The 20,930-nt window shown below is 42.9% G+C and overlaps 1 protein-coding gene across 1 annotated transcript in view; it reads right to left on the bottom strand.

Moving 5' to 3' along the window:
- clcn6 (chloride channel 6) overlaps positions 1–18,655 on the bottom strand; it is a 32,231-nt gene extending 13,576 nt beyond the window's left edge. The window contains exons 1-14 of the mRNA XM_014136526.2: positions 18,181–18,655; positions 17,294–17,353; positions 16,880–16,945; positions 16,577–16,642; positions 16,280–16,346; positions 16,016–16,122; positions 12,371–12,497; positions 11,990–12,116; positions 11,773–11,905; positions 11,539–11,652; positions 11,246–11,412; positions 10,918–11,038; positions 10,016–10,148; positions 9,442–9,595 (exon numbers count right to left, since the gene is read on the bottom strand). Of these exons, the coding sequence (XP_013992001.1) occupies positions 9,442–9,595; positions 10,016–10,148; positions 10,918–11,038; positions 11,246–11,412; positions 11,539–11,652; positions 11,773–11,905; positions 11,990–12,116; positions 12,371–12,497; positions 16,016–16,122; positions 16,280–16,346; positions 16,577–16,642; positions 16,880–16,945; positions 17,294–17,353; positions 18,181–18,255 (1,517 nt within the window). The 5' untranslated portion in view covers positions 18,256–18,655. The remainder of the gene's footprint in view (positions 1–9,441; positions 9,596–10,015; positions 10,149–10,917; positions 11,039–11,245; positions 11,413–11,538; positions 11,653–11,772; positions 11,906–11,989; positions 12,117–12,370; positions 12,498–16,015; positions 16,123–16,279; positions 16,347–16,576; positions 16,643–16,879; positions 16,946–17,293; positions 17,354–18,180) is intronic.
- Positions 18,656–20,930: the final 2,275 nt, after the last annotated feature.

The raw sequence follows: 20,930 nt of genomic DNA, 5'->3' as shown, positions 1-20,930 counted from the left end.
TCCTAGTAAAAATTCCATGTCTTAGGTCAGTTAGGATCACCACTTTATTTTAAGAATGTGAAATATCAGAATAATAGTAGAGAGAATTATTTATTTCAGCTTTTATTTCATCACATTCCCAGTGGGTCAGACGTTTACATACACTCGATTAGTATTTAGTAGCATTGCCTTTAAATTGTTTAACTTAGGTCAAACGTTTTGGGTAGCCTCCCACAAGCTTCCCACAATAAGTTAGGTGAATTTTGGCCCATTCCTCCTGACAGAGCTGGTGTAACCGAGTCAGGTTTGTAGGCCTCCTTGCTCGCACACGCTTTATCAGTTCTGCCCACAAATATTCTATGGAATTGAGGTCAGGGCTTTGTGATGGCCACTCCAATACCTTGACTTTGTTGTCCTTAGGCCATTTTGCCACAACTTTGGAAGTATGCATGGGGTCATTGTCCATTTGCGACCAAGCTTTAACTTCCTTTCGTCTTGAGATGTTGCTTCAATATATCCATATAATTTTCCTTCCTCATGACGCCATCTATTTTGTGAAGTGCACCAGTCCCTCCTGCAGCAAAGCACCCCCACAACATGATGCTGCCACCCCCGTGCTTCACAGTTGGGATGGTGTTTTTCGGCTTGCAAGCATCCCCCTTTTTCCTACAAACATAACAATGGTCATTATGGCCAAACAGTTCTACTTTCGTTTCAGCAGACCAGAGGACATTTCTCCAGTGGCTTCTTCAGTGGCTTCTTCCTTGCCGAGCGGCCTTTCAAGTTATGTCGACACAGGACTCGTTTTACTGTGGATAGACACTTTTGTACCTGTTTCCTCCAGCATCTTCATAAGGTTCTTTGCTGTTGTTTTGGGATTGATTTGCACTTTTCGCACCAAAGTACGTTCATCTCTAGGAGACAGAACGCGTCTCCTTCCTGAGCGGTATGACAGTTGCGTGGTCCCATGGTGTTTATACTTGCGTACTATTGTTTGTACAGATGAACCTGGTACCTTCCGGCATTTGGAAATTGTTCCCAAGGATGAACCAGACTTGTGGAGGTCTACAAATCTTTTTCTGAGGTCTTGGCTGATTTCTTTAGATTTTTCCCCTGATGTCAAGCAAAGAGGCACTGAGTTTGAAGGTAGGCCTTGAAATACATCCACAGGTACACCTCCAATTGACTCAAATTATGTCAATTAGCCTATCAGAAGCTTCTAAAGCCATGACATACATTTATGGAATTTTCCAAGCTGTTTAATAGGCACAGTCAACTCCGTGTATGTAAACTTCTGACCCACTGGAATTGTGATACAGTGAATGGTAAGTGAAATAATCTGTCTGAAAACAATTGTTGGAAAAATGACTTGTGTCATGCAAAGTAGATGTCCTAACCAACTTGCCAAAACTATAGTTTGTTCACGAGAAATTTGTGGAGTCGTTAAAAAATGTGTTTTAATGACTCCAATCTAAGTGTATGTAAACTTCCGACTTCAACGGTAGATCTCTGAGATGGCACTTTGATGAAGCATATACAGTGCTGTGAAAAAGTATTTGCCCCCTTCCTGATTTCTTATTTTTTTGCACATTTGTCACTTAAATGTTTCAGATCAAACAAATGTTAATATTACACAAAGATACCCCAAGTAAACACAAAATGCAGTTAAGTGATCATTTTATTTATTAAAGGAAAAAAGCTATCCGAACCTTCATGGCCCTAAGTGACAAAGTAATTGCCCCCCCCCCTTGTTAAATCATGAATTTACTGTGGTTAATCACATTTTTTGGAAAGCTGAGTTCAATTTCACTAGCCACACCCAGGCCTGATTACTGCCAGACATGTTGAATCAAGAAATCACTTAAATAGAACCTGTCTGACAAAGTGAAGTAGGCCAAAAGATCTCAAAAAGCGAGACATCATACTGCGATCCAAAGAAATTCAAGAACAGATGAGAAACAAAGTAATTGACATCTATCAGCCTGGAAAGGGTTACAAAGCCATTTCTAAAGCTTTGGGACTCCAGCAAACCACTGTGAGAGCCATTATCCACAAATAGAGAAAATTTGGAACAGTGGTGAACCTTCCCAGGAGTGGCCGGCCTACCAAAATTACCCCAAGAGCACAACGACGACTCATCCAAGAGGTCACAAAAGAACCCACAACAACATCTAAAAGAACTGCAGGCCTCACTTGCCTCAGTTAAGGTCAGTGTTCGTGACTCAACCATAAGAAAGAGACTGGGCAAAAATGGCATCCATGGCAGAGTTCCAAGGCGAAAACCACTCTGACCAAAAAGAACATAAAGGTTCATCTCACTTTTGGCAAAAAAACATCTTGATGATCCCCAGGACTTCTGGGAAAATATTCTGTGGACTGATGAGACAGAAGTTGAACTTTTTGGAAGGTGTGCGTCCCGTTACATCTGGCGTAAAAGTAACACAGCATTTCAGAAAAAGAACATCATACCAACAGTCAAATATGGTGGTGGTAGTGTGATGGTCTGTGGCTGCTTTGCTGCTTCAGGACCTGGATGACTTGCTGTGATTGATGGAACCATGAATTCTGCTCTCTACCAAAAAATCCTGAAGGAGAATGGCCATCAGTTCGTGACCTCAAGCTGAAGTGCACTTGGGTTCTGCAGCAGGACAATGATCCAAAACACACCAGCAAGTCCACCTCTGAATGGCTTAAAAAAAAAAAAATTAAATGAAGGTTTTGGAGTGGCCTAGTCAAGTCCAGACTTGAATCCGATTGAGATGCTGTGGCGTGACCTTAAAAAAGCGGTTCCTGCTCAAACCCTCCAATGTGGCTGAATTAAAAAAATTCTGCAAAGAAGAGCGGGCCAAAATTCCTCCACAGCGAAGTGAAAGACTCATTGCCAGTTATCGCAAACGCTTGATTGCAGTTGTTGCTGCTGAGGGTGGCACAACCAGTTATTAGGTTTAGGGGGCAATTACTTTTTCACATAGGGCCATGAAGGTTTGGATAGCTTTTTCCCCTAAAAAAAATAAGTTAAAAAATCATCACTGCATTTTGTGTTTACTTGGGTTATCTTTGTGTAATATTTAAATTTGTTTGATCTGAAACATTTAAGTGTGACAAATGTGCAAAGAAATAAGGGGCAAATACTTTTTCACAGCACTGTATCTGTGAAAGGGTATAAAACAACTTCTACAGTAGTGAAAGTTTCCAAGTGCACAGCGGTCTCAATAATATGGAACTAACCAGACTATGCCTAGAGCTGGCCGTTCGACCAAACTGAGCAACCGGGCAAGAAGGACCTTGGTTAGGGATGTGACCAAGAACCCAATGACGACTGACAGAACTACAGAGTTCCTTGGCTGAGATGGGAGAACCTGTCATAAGGACAACAGTCTCAGTCTCTACATTAAACTCCAGGCATGCTCTCACCAATCTGGGCTTTATGGGAGATTTCCTCAGGAGTGGCTTCCGTCTGGCAAAAGGCACATGAGGGCATGCCTGAAGTTTGCAAAAAGGCATGTGACAGACAGAGCATGAGGCAAAATATTCTGTGTACAAAAATGTTACGATTTAGCCTGAATGCAAAGCACTATGTCTGGAGAAAACCAGGCATAGCTCACCACCCGTCTAACACCATCCCTACCGTGAAGCATTGTGGTGGCAGCATCATGTTATGGGGATGCTTTTTAGCGGCAGGGACTGGGAGACTTGTAAGGATAGAGGGAACAATAAATGGAGCCAAATACAGGCAAATCCTTGATGAGAACCTGCTTCAGAGTAGAGGTCGACCGATTAATCGGAAAGGCCGATTAATTAGGGCCGATTTCACATTTTCATAATAATCGGTAATCGGTCTTTTTGGCCACCGATTTGCCGATTTAAAAAAATATATTTAAAAAAAATGTTTACACCTTTATTTAACTAGGCATGTCAGATTAAGAACACATTCTTATTTTCAATGACGGCCTAGGAACGGGGGTTAACTGCCTTGTTCAGGGGGGATTCGTTTTTGCAACCTTCAGGTTACTAGTCCAACGCTCTAACCACCTGCCTTACATTGCACTCCACGAGGAGCCTGCATGGCAGGCTGACTACCTGTTACGCGAGGGCAGCAAGAAGCCAAGGTAAAGTTGCTAGCTAGCATTAAACTTATCTTATAAAAAACTATAAATCTTAACACAATCACTAGTTAAACTAGTAATATCATCAACCATGTGTAGTTATCTAACGTGTCCTGCGTTGCATATAATCGATGGGTGCCTGTTAATTTCTCATCGAATCACAGCCTACTTCGACAAACGGGTGTTGATTTAACAAGCGCATTTGCGAAAAAAGCACTGTCGCTGCACCAATGTACCTAACCATAAACATCAATGCCTTTCTTAAAATCAATACAGAAGTATATATTTTTAAACCTGCATATTTAGTTAATATTGCATGCTAACATGACATTGTGTCACTGCTCTTGCGTTCATTGCACGCAGTCAGGGTATATGCAACAGTTTGGGCCGCCTGGCTCGTTGCGAACTAATTTGCCAGAATTTTACGTAATTATGACATAACATTGAAGGTTGTGCAATGTAACAGGAATATTTAGACTTAGGGATGCCACCCGTTAGATAAAATACGGAACGGTTCCGTATTTCACTGAAGAAAAAAAAAAAAAACGTTTTGTTTTCGAGATGATAGTTTCTGGATTCGACCATATTAATGACCTAAGGCTCGTATTTCTGAACGTTCCAACAGGAATCTATTCCAAAAACTTCGTAAATAACAAGGTTGCCAAAAAAACAACGCATACAAAGTTGTATAGCGGCAGAATAAGATACCGGGTAGAGAATGGTCTATTTCTTTGCGTTTTTCACTCATCACGTTTATTCCGAAAAATGTCTGTCCTCACTCTGGTTGCCTATGGACAAACATTAAGAATAAGCTACGTGGTGAGTTGATGCCTATTCGGCAGCTAGTTAGCAAGGTTTGTATGCGTTGCTACTTTGTATGCGTTGTTGGTTGGCAACCTTTTACTTTACGTTTTTTTGTAACAGATTCCTGTTGGAACGTTCCACAAATTATACCCACCCCTTCAAGCCTATCAACCCCCGAGATTAGGCTGGTGTAACTGATGTGAAATCGCTAGCTAGTTAGCAGGTGCGCGCTAATAGCGTTTCAAACGTCACTCGCTCTGAGACTTGGAGTAGTTGTTCCACTTGCTCTGCATGGGTAACGCTGCTTTGAGGGTGGCTGTTGTCGATGTGTTCCTGGTTCGAGCCCAGGTAGGAGCGAGGAGAGGGACGGAAGCTATACTGTTACACTGGCAATACTAAAGTGCCTATAAGAACATCCAATAGTCAAAGGTATATGAAATACAAATCGTATAGAGAGAAATAGTCCTATAATTCCTATAATAACTACAACCTAAAACTTCATACCTGGGAATATTGAAGACTCATGTTAAAAGGAACTACCAGCTTTCATATGTTCCCATATTCTGAGCAAGGCACTTAAACGTTAGCTTTCTTACATGGCACATATTGCACTTTTACTTTCTTCTCCAATACTTTGTTTTGCATTATTTAAACCAAATTGAACATGTTTCATTATTTAATTGAGGCTAAATTGATTTTATTGATGTATTAAGTTAAAATAAGTGTTCATTCAGTATTGTTGTAATTGTCATTATTACAAAATGTTTTTATTTATTTTTTCGGGCCTCCAATAATCGGTATCGGCGGTGAAAAATCATAATCGGTCGACCTCTGCTTCAGACTGCAAACGACCTTAGACTGGGGCAAAGATGTATGTTCCAACAGGACAATGACCCAAAGCATACAGCCAAAGCAATGCTGTAATGGCTTCAGAACAAGAATGTGAAAGACTTGAGTGGCCCAGATAAATCCCAGACTTGAATCCCATTGTAAATATGTGGAAAGACTTGAAGATTGTTGTTCACTGCCACTCCCCATCTAACTTAACAGAGCTTGAGAAAATGAAACATTTGAGAAAATCCCCAAAACCAGATGTGCAAAACTGGTACAGACATACCCAAGACGACTCAAAGCTGTAATCGCCGCCAAAAGGTGCTTCTACTCAGTAGTGGGAATACTAAAGTAAATTAGATTTCTGTATTTCATTTTCACTTCATCATTATGGGGTATTGTGTGTAAAAAAAAAAAAAATATATATATATATATATATATATACACACACTGCTCAAAAAAATAAAGGGAACACTTAAACAACACAATGTAACTCCAAGTCAATCACACTTCTGTGAAATCAAACTGTCCACTTAGGAAGCAACACTGATTGACAATACATTTCACATGCTGTTGTGCAAATGGAATAGACAACAGGTGGAAATTATAGGCAATAAGCAAGACATCCCCAATAAAGGAGTGGTTCTGCAGGTGGGGACCACAGACCACTTCTCAGTTCCTATGCTTCCTGGCTAATGTTTTGGTCACTTTTGAATGCTGGCGGTGCTTTCACTCTAGTGGTAGCATGAGACGGAGTCTACAACCCACACAAGTGGCTCAGGTAGTGCAGCCCATCCAGGATGGGACATCAATGTGAGCTGTGGCAAGAAGGTTTGCTGTGTCTGTCAGCGTAGTGTCCAGAGCATGGAGGCGCTACCAGGAGACAGGCCAGTATATCAGGAGACGTATAGGAGGCCGTAGGAGGGTAACAACCCAGCAGCAGCACTGCTACCTCCGCCTTTGTGCAAGGAGGAGCACTACCAGAGCCCTGCAAAATGACCTCCAGCAGGCCACAAATGTGCATGTGTCTGCTCAAACGGTCAGAAACAGACTCCATGAGGGTGGTATGAGGGCCCGACGTCCACAGGTGGGGGTTGTGCTTACAGCCCAACACCGTGCAGGACGTTTGGCATTTGCCAGAGAACACCAAGATTGGCAAATTCGCCACTGGCGCCCTGTGCTCTTCACAGATGAAAGCAGGTTCACACTGAGCACGTGACAGACATGACAGAGTCTGGAGACGCCGTGGAGAACGTTCTGCTGCCTGCAACATCCTCGAGCATGACCGGTTTGGCGGTGGGTCAGTCATGGTGTGGGGTGGCATTTCTTTGGGGGGGCCGCACAGCCCTCCATGTGCTCGCCAGAGGTAGCCTGACTGTGAGACCATATGCTGGTGCGGTTGGCCCTGGGTTCATCCTAATGCAAGACAATGCTAGACCTCATGTGGCTGGAGTGTGTCAGCAGTTCCTGCAAGAGGAAGGCATTGATGCTATGGACTGGCCCGCCCGTTCCCCAGACCTGAATCCAATTGAGCACATATGGGACATCATGTCTCGCTCCATCCACCAACGCCACGTTGCACCACAGACTGTCCAGGAGTTGGCGGATGCTTTAGTCCAGGTCTGGGAGGAGATCCCACAGGAGACCATCCGCCACCTCATCAGGAGCATGCCCAGGCGTTGTAGGGAGGTCATACAGGCACGTGGAGGCCACACACACTACTGAGCCTCATTTTGACTTGTTTTAAGGACATTACATCAAAGTTGGATCAGCCTGTAGTGTGGTTTTCCACTTTAATTTTGAGTGTGTCTCCAAATCCAGACCTCCATGGGTTGATAAATTGGATTTCCATTGATTATTTTTGTGTGATTTTGTTGTCAGCACATTCAACTATGTAAAGAAAAAAGTATTTAATAAGATTATTTATTTCATTCAGATCTAGGATGTGTTGCTTAAGTGTTCCCTTTATTTTTTTGAGCAGTATATAACAACAAAATGTGGGTCAAGGAGTATGAATACTTTCTGAAGGGTTTATTTCTACTATTTTCTACATTGTAGAATAATAGTGAAGACATCAAAACTATGAAATAACACATATGGGATCACGTAGTAACCAAAAAAGTGTTACACAAATCAAAATGTACTTTAGATTCTTCAAAGTAGCCACCCTTTGCCTTGATGACAGCTTTGCACACTCTTGGCATTCTCTCAACCAGCTTCACCTGGAATGCTTTTCCAGCAGTCTTGAAGGAGTTCCCACATATGCTGAGCACTTGTTGGGTACTTTTCCATCACTCTGCGGTCCAACTCATCCCAAACCATCTCAATTGGGTTGAGGTTGGGTGATTGTAGAGGCCAGGTCATCTGATGCAGCACTCCATCACTCTCCTTCTTGGCGAAATAGCCCTTGCACAGCCTGGAGGTGTGTTGGGTCATTGTCCTGTTGAAAAACAAATGATAGTCCCACTAAGCACAAACCAGATGGGATGGCATATCGCTTCAGAATGCTGTGGAAGCCATGCTGTTTAAGTGTGGCTTAAATCACAGACAGTGTCACCAGCAAAGCACCCCTACACCATCACACCTCCTCCTATATGCTTCACGGTGGGAACCACACATGCGGAGATCATCTCCTCTGCGTCTCACAAAGACACGGCTGTTGGAACCAAAAATCTGTAATTTAGACTCATCAGACCAAAAAGACAGATTTCCACCAGTCTAATGTCCATTGCTCGTATGCAAGTCCTTTCTTCTTACTGGTGTCCTTTAGCAGTGGTTTCTATGCAGCAATTCAACCATGTAGGCCAGATTCACGCAGTCTCTTCTGAACAGTTGATGTTGAGTTGTGTCTGTGTACTTGAAATCTGAAGCAATTATTTGGGCTGCAATCTGAGGCTGGTAACTCAAATGAACTTATCCTCTGCTTGCAGAGGCAACTCTGGGTCTTCCTTTCCTGTGGCGGGGTCCTCATGAGAGCCAGTTTCATTATAGCGTTTGATGATTTTTGCGACCGCACTTGAAGAAACATTAAAAATTCTTACATTTTCCCACATTGACTGACCTTCATGTCTTAAATTAATTTCTCTTTGCTTATTTGAGCTGTTCTTGCCATACTATACACTTGGTATTTTACCAAATATACCACCCCTACCTTGTCACAACACAACTGATTTAGCTCAAACGCATTAAGGAAAGAAATTCCACAAATTAACTTTCAACAAAGCACACTTAATTGAAATGCATTCCAGGTGACTACCCCATAATGCTGGTTGAGAAAATGCCAAGAGTGTTCAAAGCTGTCATCAAGGCAAAGGGTGGCTACCTTGAAGAATCTCAAATATATTTTTTGGGTTACAACTTGATTCCATATGTGTTATTTTATAGTTTATATCTTCACTATTATTATACAATGTAGAATATAGTACAAATAAAGAAAAACCCTGGAATGAGTAGGTGTGTCCAAACTTTTGACTGGTACTTTACATATGAATGAATCTGATATACACCATTACCATTCCTGGACATTTTGTTATGAGACAGTTGGGCTTACATATTTGAGTACTGACTATGTGAACGTTGGGTTTACATTTCGGGAAAAAAAATTACAATGAGAATGACAGCCTAACAATTTGCGTACATTAGATCATGCCTAACACTGAGAACATTTGATTATGAGAACGTTGGCCTAACATTGAGAACTTTATCAGAACATTGGTCTTACATTTTGAGGAGGTTGGCCACCAGGCGTCCGAAAGCGGCGCCACAGAGCAGCGAGGGCACAAAGAGGCCGCTGGGCACCGACACGCCGTACGTCCAGCACGCCAACAGGAAGTACAGCACAAAGAACACAATCAGCGTCACAGGGCTGAACGTACCTACAGAGACAGACAGAAAACACAGGAAATCACACACTAAGGCTGCGTTTACACATGGCAGTCCAACGCTGATCTTTCTTCCACTACTTGGTATTTTGACCAATCACATCAGATATTTTTCAGTTGGCCACAGAGGTGTTCATTATGTTCTGTATAATGATTAACTAAAGTGTAGCCATCACCAGTACACAAACATATTTCGGTGTGTATGTGTATAGAGACCAGGGACCCTGTTCAAAGAAAACACAGATTAAGCCTAGTCCTGGAACTAAGAAGTACTTTAAATAGAGATTATTGAGCATGCAGTTTAGTACAGGCATGGGATCAGTTTTGCCCTTAAAATCAGGTGGGAGCCTGTCCATAATCTCATTCATCATTATCTAAAAGGCTAAACTGATCCAAGAACAGCCCTTGTCTCACCGTCCTGGTGGAAGAGCTGGTGGATGGCCACCTCCTGAGGGTTGAAGAACAGAGTGGCCATGTCGTTGTACGTCTTGTTGGGGCAGAAGAACTGGCGGATTGTAGAGTTGATGACGTCTTCGTTGAGGGACACCTAGATAAAGCGCCATATCACACATTTTACCATTGTAACAAAACCATTGAATGTGAGCATGTTTCTAACTTTAGTTACATGTATGCACTGTATACATGTCTGTCCGATGTGGGACGTATTCAAAATGTGAAACTCCACTTCTGAAGGACTTGAGTGTACACTAGACTAGAGACCTGGGAAAACAGTTTTGGAATAGAGGTGATGTCTATGCCATAGATTGAAACATTAAAATATTAACACAATGGCTGACCCTGGAGTGACGGTGTGTGCTGCCCGATGAATCGGTTCATTTACACCATTAAAAACATTGAATGTTGAAACTTTGGTATGTTCAGTGAAGTCAAACATTGAAAATGGGGTATATTCAGTAAGTTGAAGCGTTCAGTACGTTGCAGACAAAGCTACTCATTACATTTTTATCTGGATTCCCTAATCTACATGACAGACCATCATATCGGTTCTATACAATACACTTCTATCTGAATGTTCTTCATTGTTGCACCCTCCTGAACACTAGCACGGTTGGGATCAATGCCATTTCACTTCATTCAACTCAGTCAGCCAATCTGAGGTTAGAGAGGCAACAGAAAACACCAATAAACTTTTTAAGGATGGCTTTTGTATGAATATACGTAGTTTTATGGTCTCGTTATGTTTCAATATGCTTTTAGTGCTTGTTTTAGGATGATTATGACGTTGTTTTTCGGCTGTTCATATCTTCTTTTTATAAGCTTCACTTTTTTATAAAGTTGAGCTCTGCCAAACGTACCAGAGCTGTCGTGTTGTTGTTGGTGATTGTGGAGGCCAAGTCACGACATTCCCCCAATGTCATGGATGCCACAAAGATCACCACCGTGGTCACCATGGCAACCAGCAGACTCTCTAGAACTCTTCCCAGGGACCAGACAAAGAATATGACATGAAACACAAATCACTGTAACCCCTTTGAGAAATATGCCTTTCCACTCAGATGGGGAAGTTAAATATATTGATAATTTGAAAAACAAAAGTTTAATTTGTAACAAAGCATTGCAGCAACGCAACTGTCACTACAATGAAGTGTATATGTGTATGTACATATCACTCCTAGCAGGTACCTGACAAACTTGGCCTTGGGGTGGACGTGTCTCATGCGGTACTTGGCCAGCCTCTTGTTGATACAGTTAAAGAAGGCCCCCAGCAGCCCTCCCGCCACCCCCATCAGGACAAAGAAGGCCAGGTCAACCGCCGTCCACAGGTGACACTTCTTATCCCCGTCTGAACACTGTGGGAGAGGGATGGACACCCATGGAGACATAGAACTCAAGCCGCTAAACCATTATATGCACACACAGACCCACAAACACTATCTGCACACCTCCACAACATGAACGTGAATGAGTGCTTGTACCTTGAACTCTCCAAAGTTGAGCAGGCCAGGGAGCTGGAACGAGCCCCATTTGTTGTAGTTGATCCCCGAGCGGAAGAAGTTGAGGGTGAACGTAGCCGACATGGAGCAGAAGAGCTGGGGGGTAAACAGGAAGATAGTGGTACTTCAGACCAGGCTGACTGACAATGACAGAAAAATAGCCTGTGTGTGTGTGTGTGTGTTTGCATGCGTCTCTGTCTGTGACCTTTGACCTACCACTTTCCAGGTGAGCGCCTGGTTCCAGAATGAGGATCCCTCCTCCAGGCTGAAGAGGGTGCCCCCTATTGGTGCCCCAAACGCAGCCGCCACCCCGGCCGCCGCTCCCGCCGACACAAAGTCCCGCTTGTCCCTGAAATCAAGATTAAGCACAGAGATTTAACTTATAATGATGAACAACTGCACTATTAGCACTTTACAGAGTATGCTACTGTACCTGTCACTGCGGAAGTAGGGGAAGTCAAAGTTGATCTTCTTGAAAGTGATGCTCTGAAACTGAGGGAGTCCGGCTCCCACGATGGCTCCACTGTGGATCATTGGACCCTCCTTCCCCACAAACAGACCTGAGGGATCAAACACTTAGAGGCGGAACAGACGCTTTGCCATTGGATTCCTTTTAGTTAAATGCTATAATGTTTGCATCTGTTGGAAAGTCAGGGGTCGTATTCATTAGTGCACACTGTAGCAAAATGTTTTGAAAAGGAAAGCAAAATAACTACTGTTTCTATTGGACAAGTTCAGGTAGTCCCTTTCTGTTTCAGTTGTCTTCCGTTTGGTGCCTAGTGAATATGACCTTGTTCCATCTATTTTGTAGTACCTCCGGATACGGTAAAGAGGACTCCGATAGCCTTGCAGACGAAAGTCCGTAGCCGGACTATTCCAGGTATCTTTACTCCATTCAGGTAGCTCTTGATCTCAGGAATTCCCGAGCCTGCAGCTACAGGCTAAAGAACACAGGAAAGGGACAATCAGTAGGAGTTGGGACAAATCTGATGTGATACCACCAGACAAGCAAAGAAAACCAAAATAACTATCCAACAGGTGTAAAAAAAAAAAAAAAAAAAAAAGAGGTTTTGATAATAAGCTGTCAAAGCGTATTGTCAAAGGGATTATGAGCATGTTCAGTACAGGCAGGCATGCAGGCAGTACAGTACAGTAGACTCCTGACAAGTACACTTCAGATAAGCGTAAACTCCATTGAAGTGTAATATAGGTCCCTTTTTAATTGCTCTGATAACTACATGGTATCACGACAGTCCCAAGCTACTGCATTTATCAGGAGTTGACTTTAAAAATCAAGTCAAATTTATTGGTTACATACACATATTTAGCAGATGTTATTGCGGGTGTAGTGAAATGTTTGTGTTCCTAGCTCCAACAGTGCAGTAGTATCTAACAAATCACAACAATACACAAATCTAAAAGTAAAAGAATGGAATTAAGAAATATTAGGATGATCAATGTCAGAGTGGCATTGACTAAATGCAGTAGAATATAATACACTATATACACACATGAGATGGTTAAAGCAGTATGTAAACATTATTCAAGTGACTAGTGTTCCATTTTTAAAGTGGACAGTGATTCCATGTCTATGTATATAGGGCAGCAGCCTCTAAGGTGCAGGGTTGATCAGCCGTGATGGCTATTTAACAGTCTGATGGCCTTGAGATAGAAGCTGTTTTTCAGTCTCTCGGACCCAGCTTTGATGCATGGTTGATGTCCTTGATGATCTTTTTCATCTTCCTGTGACATTGTGTGCTGACCGCACCTCCCTTTGGAGAGCCCTGCGGTTGCGGGCGGTGCAGTTGCCGTACCAGGCAGTGATACAGCCCGACAGGATGCTCTCAATTGTGCATCTGTAAACCTGAGGTTGAAAAAACCTCCTGAAGTTCTTCACCACACTGTCTGTGTGGGTGGACCAATTCAGATTGTCAGTGATGTGTACACCGAGGAACTTGAAGCTTTCCACCTTCACTGTGGTCCCGTCGATGTGGATAGGGGTTGCTCCCTCTGCTGTTTCCTTTAGTCCACGATAAGCTCCTTCGTTTTGTTGACTTTGAGGTTATTTTCCTGGCACCACTCCACCAGCACCCTCACCTTCTCCCTGTAGGCTGTCCCATCATTGTTGGTAATCAGGCCTACTACTGTTGTCATCTGCAAACTTGATGATTGAGTTGGAGGCGTGCTTGGCCACACAGTCATGGATGAACAGGAAGTACAGGAGGGGGCTGAGGCCCTGGATCCCTGTGTTGAGGATCAGCAAAGTGGAATTGTTGTTTCCTACCTTCACCACCTGGGGCAGACTGTCAGGAAGTCCAGGACCCAGGTGCACAGGGCGGGGTTCAGACCCAGGGCCCCAAGCTTAATGATGAGCTTGGAGGGCACTATGGTGTTGAAGGCTGAGCTATAGACAATGAACAGCATTCTGACGTAGGTATTCCTCTTGTCCAGATGGGATAGGGCAGTGTGCAGTGCGATTGCATTGTCTTGTGAATCTATAAGGGCGGTAAGCAAATTGAAGTGGGTCTAGGGTGTCAGGTAAAGTAGAGGTGATATGATCCTTAACTAGCCTCTCAAAACACTTCATGATGACAGAAGTGAGTGCTATGGGGCGATAGTCATTTAGTTCAGTTACCTTTGCTTTCTTGGGTACAGGAACAATGGTGTGACATCTTGAAGTAAGAGGGGACAGCAGACTGGGATAGGGAGATTGAATATGTCCGTAAACACTCCAGCCAGCTGGCCTACGCATGCTCTGAGTACGCGGCTAGAGGATGCCGTCTAGGCCGGCAGCCTTGAGAGGGTTGACATGCTTAAATGTCTTACTCACGTCGGCCACAGAGAACAAGAGCCCACAGTCCTTGGGTGCGGGCCACGTCAGTGGCACTGTGTTATTCTTAAAGCGGGCAAAGAAGGCGTTTAGCTTGTCTGGGAGCAAGACGTCGGTGTCCGTGACGTGGCTGGTTTTCCCTTTATAATCCAGGATTGTCTGTAGACCCTGCCACATACATCTCGTGTCTGAGCCGTTGAATTGAGACTCCACTTTGTCTCTGTACTGACGTTTTGCCTGTTTGATTGCCTTACGGAGGGAATAACTGCACTGTTTATATTCAGCCATATTCCCAGTCACCTTGCCATGGTTAAATGCGGTGGTTCGCGCTTTAAGTTTTGCGCAAATGTGCCATCTATCCACGGTTTCTGGTTAGGGTAGGTTTTAATAGTGACCGTGGGAACAACATCCCCTATACACTTCCTAAAGAACTCAGTCACCGTGTCCGTTTAAGCGTCAATGTCATTCTCAGAGGCTAACCGGAACATTTCCCATTCCACGTGATCAAAACAATGTTGAAGCATGGATTCCGATTGGTCAGACCAGCTTTGAATAGACCTTAGCACTGGTACTTCCTGTTTGAGTTTCTGCCTATAGGAAAGGAGGAGAAAAATGGAGTTGTGATCTGATTTGCCAAAGTGAGGGCGAGGGAGGGACTTGTAGGCATTTTGAAAAGGCGAATAGCAGTGATCTAGTGTTTTCTCTAAGCGAGTACTACAGTCAATGTGTTGATAGAACTTCGGTAGTGTTTTACTCAAATTTGCTTTGTTAAAATCCCCAGCTAAAATAAAATGTGGCCTCAGGATATGTGGTTTGCATAAAGTCCAGTGTAGTTCCGTGAGGGCCGTCGGGGTATTGGCTTAAGGGGGACTATACATGGCTGTAACTACAACCGAAGAGAATTCTCTTGGGAGGTAATACGGTCGGCGTTTGATTGTGAGGCATTCTAGGTCGGGTGAACACAAGGACTTGAGTTTCTGTACGTTATCACAATCACACCTTGTGTAGTTAATTATGAAACATACACCACCACCTTTCTTCTTCCCAGAGTTTTTTTTATTCCTGTCTGCGTGATGAACTGAGAACCCAGCTGGCTGTATGGACGGGGACAGTATATCCTGAGAGAGCCATGATTCCGTGAAACATAGTATGTTAAAGTCCCTGATGTCTCTCTGGAAGGAGATCCTCGCCCTGAGCTCGACTACTTTATTTTCCAGAGATTGAACGTTAGCGAGTAACAAACTCGGATGTGGTGGATGGTGTGAATACCTCTTCTCCGCCGGCGATGACTTGGAGCAGCCTCTGGGATAAGTTCAATTGCCCTGGGGGGTACAAACAAATGATCCAATTCGGGAAAGTCGTATTCCTGGTCGTAACGCTGCCGATTTACCGCCACTCTGATATCCAAAAGTTCTTTCCGGCTATATGTAACAACACAAAAAAACGTTCTGGGCTAATAATGTAAGAAACAACACAGAAAAAAACAAAATACTGCAAAGTTGCTTATGAGCTAGAAGCAGAGCTGCCATGTCTGTCGGCGCCATCTTACTAATGTATAGCATAACAATAACATGTAAGGACATAATAGCATGTTAGGACATGTTAGGTATTTGTGTAGAGCGTCTTTACCTCAATGAGGACCAACACACTGGCGATGAAGATGAACATCATGTTGAAGGCCAGTAGCTCAAGAAGCGAAAGAGCCAGGCAGCCTTTCTCACTGCACTCCTCCACAGCTAGCACACACTGGCTAAGGAAAAGCATTGTCGGCCACACAACACCTCACTGCTCTCAACTAATACAATATGTTGATTTGCAATGTTCAACATCAGAAAGACATTATCAATTAGGCATAGACTTTGAGTGAAATATTCCATCTTCAAAAAAAGATACATTTTCCCACCAAGTTGAATTTGAGCTGAGTGAAAAGGCGTACAAAAAAGTCCACAAAAACACCCACCTGAAAGAAAAGAGAATGGTGTTAATAAGAGCTTAATATGCATATTATTTTTTTCAAAGCATGCAGACATATGTCAGAAGCACCTGCACATCATCCATACCTTCGTCATACACATTATTTCCAGAGAATGTACAGAGGTCCATTGTTTATCGCTAACATACCGGTATGTAAGCCAACCAAAAATCTGAATGTCTGATTCTTCATCCAGCATAGAACATGATTGCATTTACCAGGCCTACTGAAACTCCAATGGCAAACACCAGCATCCACCTCACAGCTTCATACTTTTTGGCTCTCTAATAATGCGATAGAAGAACCCATGTTAGAAGAGATGGAAAACAGCACAATTGCAATATGCAGTTTGTGGAAATGAAAAGTATGATATTTTCAGAAGCTGTAAAAAAAACAAAGGCATTCTAGTGTAGTTGGTGGTCTAACCACATACTTAATGACTTAGTAACGACTTTGTAACTAACTCAAAATGTAGGCTTATTTATCACAATACCAATACCACAATTAATTTCTTAGTATACCTTATTGTTCATCTCCTCCAGAACTTCAACATATGGTTCATTGATGCACCTGTCATAATCCAGGCTCTGCCAAAATATAGAGAGAACCATTGGAAGAGGAGTCAGTGTGTGTTTAATTGAATTCATTCTGTAGTTTGTTTTTCTGCAGAGAGAAATTTCAATGATACGCAGGTAACAGACGTGGTCAAGAGGTAGCCTGGTCCCATATTATTTTGTGCTCTTGCCTACTCCATTGTCATTGTCAGGCCTTACATTGACATGACAATTCCATAAGGAGTTGGCAAAAAAGCCAAAACAGACTGGCAACCAGGATAGTCAAGAGCTACACTGATGCTCATTTGGGTGTGTCTATTTTCCCTTCATTCATACTGAGTTAGGCCAACATCTTGATCTGCTTCAAAGGGATTTCATCACCTCATAATCTTTCCTTGGAAGGATCTCATCCTCTTCGTCTTGAGTTTCCCCAAGAATAGTCTGGAAATTAGAAGAATGTGACACTGCCATCATTGTGCATGAACAATAACAAAACAACGAAACAAAACTACTCTCAGCCTGACAAATAAGGTTATGCAGTGCACCTTCCCAGTCATCATGAAAAGATACCTGGCACTTACTACAGCTAGTACTATGTGCCCCACAATAACCCCAACAAAAGAGCAAGCTGTTGTCTGAGGTTTCTTCCTGAGTCATACAAGGCTGTGAATAGCTGGATGGAAACAAATAGCTAGATGCTAACGTTGCGCTCTTTCAAATGTAACCTTTATTTAACCATACACTTCCTCGACAAATAATGCCCCCTTGTCAAACAGTCCGATAGGGTGTTTGACAATGCACATCATGCATAAACAAATGGCATCGGTCGTGCTTGGCAAGCATCAAGCTAGAGTCACAGATAAAACAAGGATGGTTAGTTATAAAAAATATTTGCTAGCGTATTGCCAGTGGCTACTAGTTAGCATAGTTGCTCAGCACTATCAGCTAGCTGTCATGTTGTTTATTTTGACTCACAGAACACATTACCCCAAAACATTTATTTAGCCTATAATGTTACTGACAGCTATATTCTGTAACATAGTCAAACTCAATATTTATTTATCAAGCTATTGTGCAACATAGTTAGCTACCTAAGTTAGCATTGAGAGATATCCATAGATCAGAACAGAACAGAACAGGGTGGAGCTTTCTCCAGCCAGGGTGAAGTCAGGACATAGGCTCAGTTTTCCTTGGAAAACTCACACACAATATTTTGCACATTGAGGCAATTCTACACATTATAAGACATTATACAGATTCTCTCTCACCAGTTCCTCGGGTGTTCGGGTCTCTTCATCCCTGCAGCAGCAGTGACAACATAAGCAATTCCCACAGCACGCCATCTTCGTTGTTGCCTCTTCAGCACCACCACTTCCCACATTGGCCGTGTTCGAGAGGATCACAACCGCAATGCATCATGGGTAGATTGTGACTGCCTGACTGATCTACAAATTATAATAAATCGCTATTTATGATGCAGGGTGATTTGTAGATTATTCAGTCGGCAGTCGCATGCAGTCGTTTTGATGCTCTCGAACACGGCCAATATGATGTGACGAACAAAGACGCGGTAATTTACGGAAACGTATCAAAACTGCGTGTAATTTACGCATGTGTGATGCTTGTTATTCTCAATTAAACAACAACAAGATTACAAGACCCAGTTATAATAGTTCAACACAAATAATGTGTATGCATTCGCCTTTAAACGTATCGCACTGACTGTGTTAAGTTTGCCCAGCTCGAACTGACCGGACTGGCTGTGGTTGAGAGGATCAAAACCGTAATGTATCATGGGTAAAGATCATGGGTAAATTGTGACTGACTGATCTACAAATAATAATGTGAGTTAGTTATTTATGATGGAAAGGGAATTGTATATCAGTCAGTTGGCAGTCGCTTGCAATGTGTAACAAGCCCACCAATTTCAGCCATTTTGCCAGGTGAACTGTGCTATACATTGGTTTCAAAGTGCAAGGATGGTGATGCGTGGCGTCCACATGCCAGGGTTGTGGGTTTGATTCCCAAGGGGGTCCAGTATGAAAATGTATGGATTTAATACTGTAAGTCGCTCTGGATAAGAGCTTCTGCTAAAATGTAAAGATAGCTAGCTACCCAACCTGGTCTCAGAATATTTTGTATTAGTCTGTAGGTAAATCTACAACTCCATTTAGGATGATTTGTATGGTATGTATTAATTTGTGAATGTCAGTCACTAATTTCGTATGATATGTTACAAATTTGCAAAATGTATGATAGCCTAGTGGTTAGCGCGTTGGACTAGTAACCGAAAGGTTGCAAGATTGAATACCCGAGCTAACAAGGTAAAAATCTATCTTTCTGCCCCAGAACAAGGCCGTCATTGAAATACAAATTTGTTCTTAACTGACTTGTCTAGTTAAATAAAGGTTTAACAATATATATGTGTGTGTGTGTGTGTGTGTGTGTGTGTGTGTGTGTGTGTGTGTTACGAATTATAGCTAGGTGGCTAACGTTAGCTAGCTGGCTGACGTTAACTAGGTTAGAGGTTAGGGTTAAGTTTAGGAATTAGGTTAAAGGGTTAGGGGAAGGGTTAGCTAACATGCTAAGTATTTGCAAAGTAACTTAAGTATTTGAAAAGTTGCTAAAGTTGTCCGTGATGAGGTTCAAACTCATAACCGTTGGGTTGCTAGACGTTCGCATTATACGCCCACCCCAAACAAGTAACCATCTGTCTTATGTAACCATACCAAACGTAACATATCATACTAATTTGAATGTACCGGATTTACATTTACTATGTTATGTCAAGTCGATGAGACCAGTTCACTTTTGGGAACTATGTCTAATGTCAAGTTTTGCTTGCCAACCAACATAGTCAATGCCGCAATCAAGCAAATCTACTTCTTCTTCTTCTTGTGAATTTCTGTCAGAATAGACGCTTTTTGGCGTATTGCTGACTTCCTCAGTTGGGAATGTGCATTCCACATTGTGACAAAACAAAAAAACAAAAGGGAAAAGGGGAATGGTAAAAACTTAAATTGCACCACCATCTAACCATGCACCTATTCACTATCCCTAAAAACCCACCTCACCATCCCAATACTTTGGCTCTAAACGATCCTACACCAGGCCGTCGGCCTGGGAGGATGGAACCCCTGCTCTCTAAACTTCCTGTAGATCTTCTGCATTAAAATCTCACACCCAAATATTTCTCTGCTGCTGCAACTACCACATTTATCTTCTGTGATTTCCACTCCATCGACGCAAAAAATCCAACCTTACTAAAACTCATCCTCTCTGACTCTCTCTTCAGGCCTACTCACTGGGGGACTCCCAGTCCACTCACTCACCCCTAGGCTATCCTCAGCTCTCTTCAATGCCTAAACATAGGAAACTTTTTAGCCCCACTCGAACTCTGGCAATCTCAACCTCTCTCTCAGGGCACTTCGGATCCCCAGCTGCATGGGCACCCCCACAGTTGACACAGTGCTTTCAGTATCCCAACTGTACACTCCCTCTGAATATGCCCTCCGGTACATTTCTCACATCATGGGATCTCCCTTCTACACACTGTTGCAACATGTCTGAATCCTTGGCACGTATAGAACCGAAGCGTGTTCAGAACATAGGCCCTCACAGAATAGCAAATATAACCTAACCTGACCTTATCAGGAAGAAACTCTGTGTCAAAGCGCAACAAGACAGAGTATTCTCAGTTTCACCATTGCCACCAGGCGCCACAAACACTAGGAATATTACTTTTCATTTGATTTACCTATACACTCAATGCTACCCCGCTGATCACCCCTTTTAGCGGAGAGCAAAGCACACGAATTGAAAAATGCAGGAATCCACTCTTTCTAAATATCTCACTCCTACCGGTCCAAAATGATCTCTGGTAGGTTTCTCAGACAAACGTTGGAAGTCTCCACTACAACTGTTGCCGCAGGTAGGCCCATTTCATCCTGGACTAGCTCAACCTCAGCGCGCTTACCACTACCATCTGACTCCATTTTGAGATCATCAAGGTTCTCAA

This window comes from Salmo salar, chromosome ssa13 (genome assembly GCF_905237065.1).
Source record: "Salmo salar chromosome ssa13, Ssal_v3.1, whole genome shotgun sequence".
Lineage (NCBI taxonomy): Eukaryota > Metazoa > Chordata > Actinopteri > Salmoniformes > Salmonidae > Salmo > Salmo salar.
Note: the sequence above shows the minus strand (reverse complement) of the source record. Positions and strands in the feature narration are given on the sequence as shown.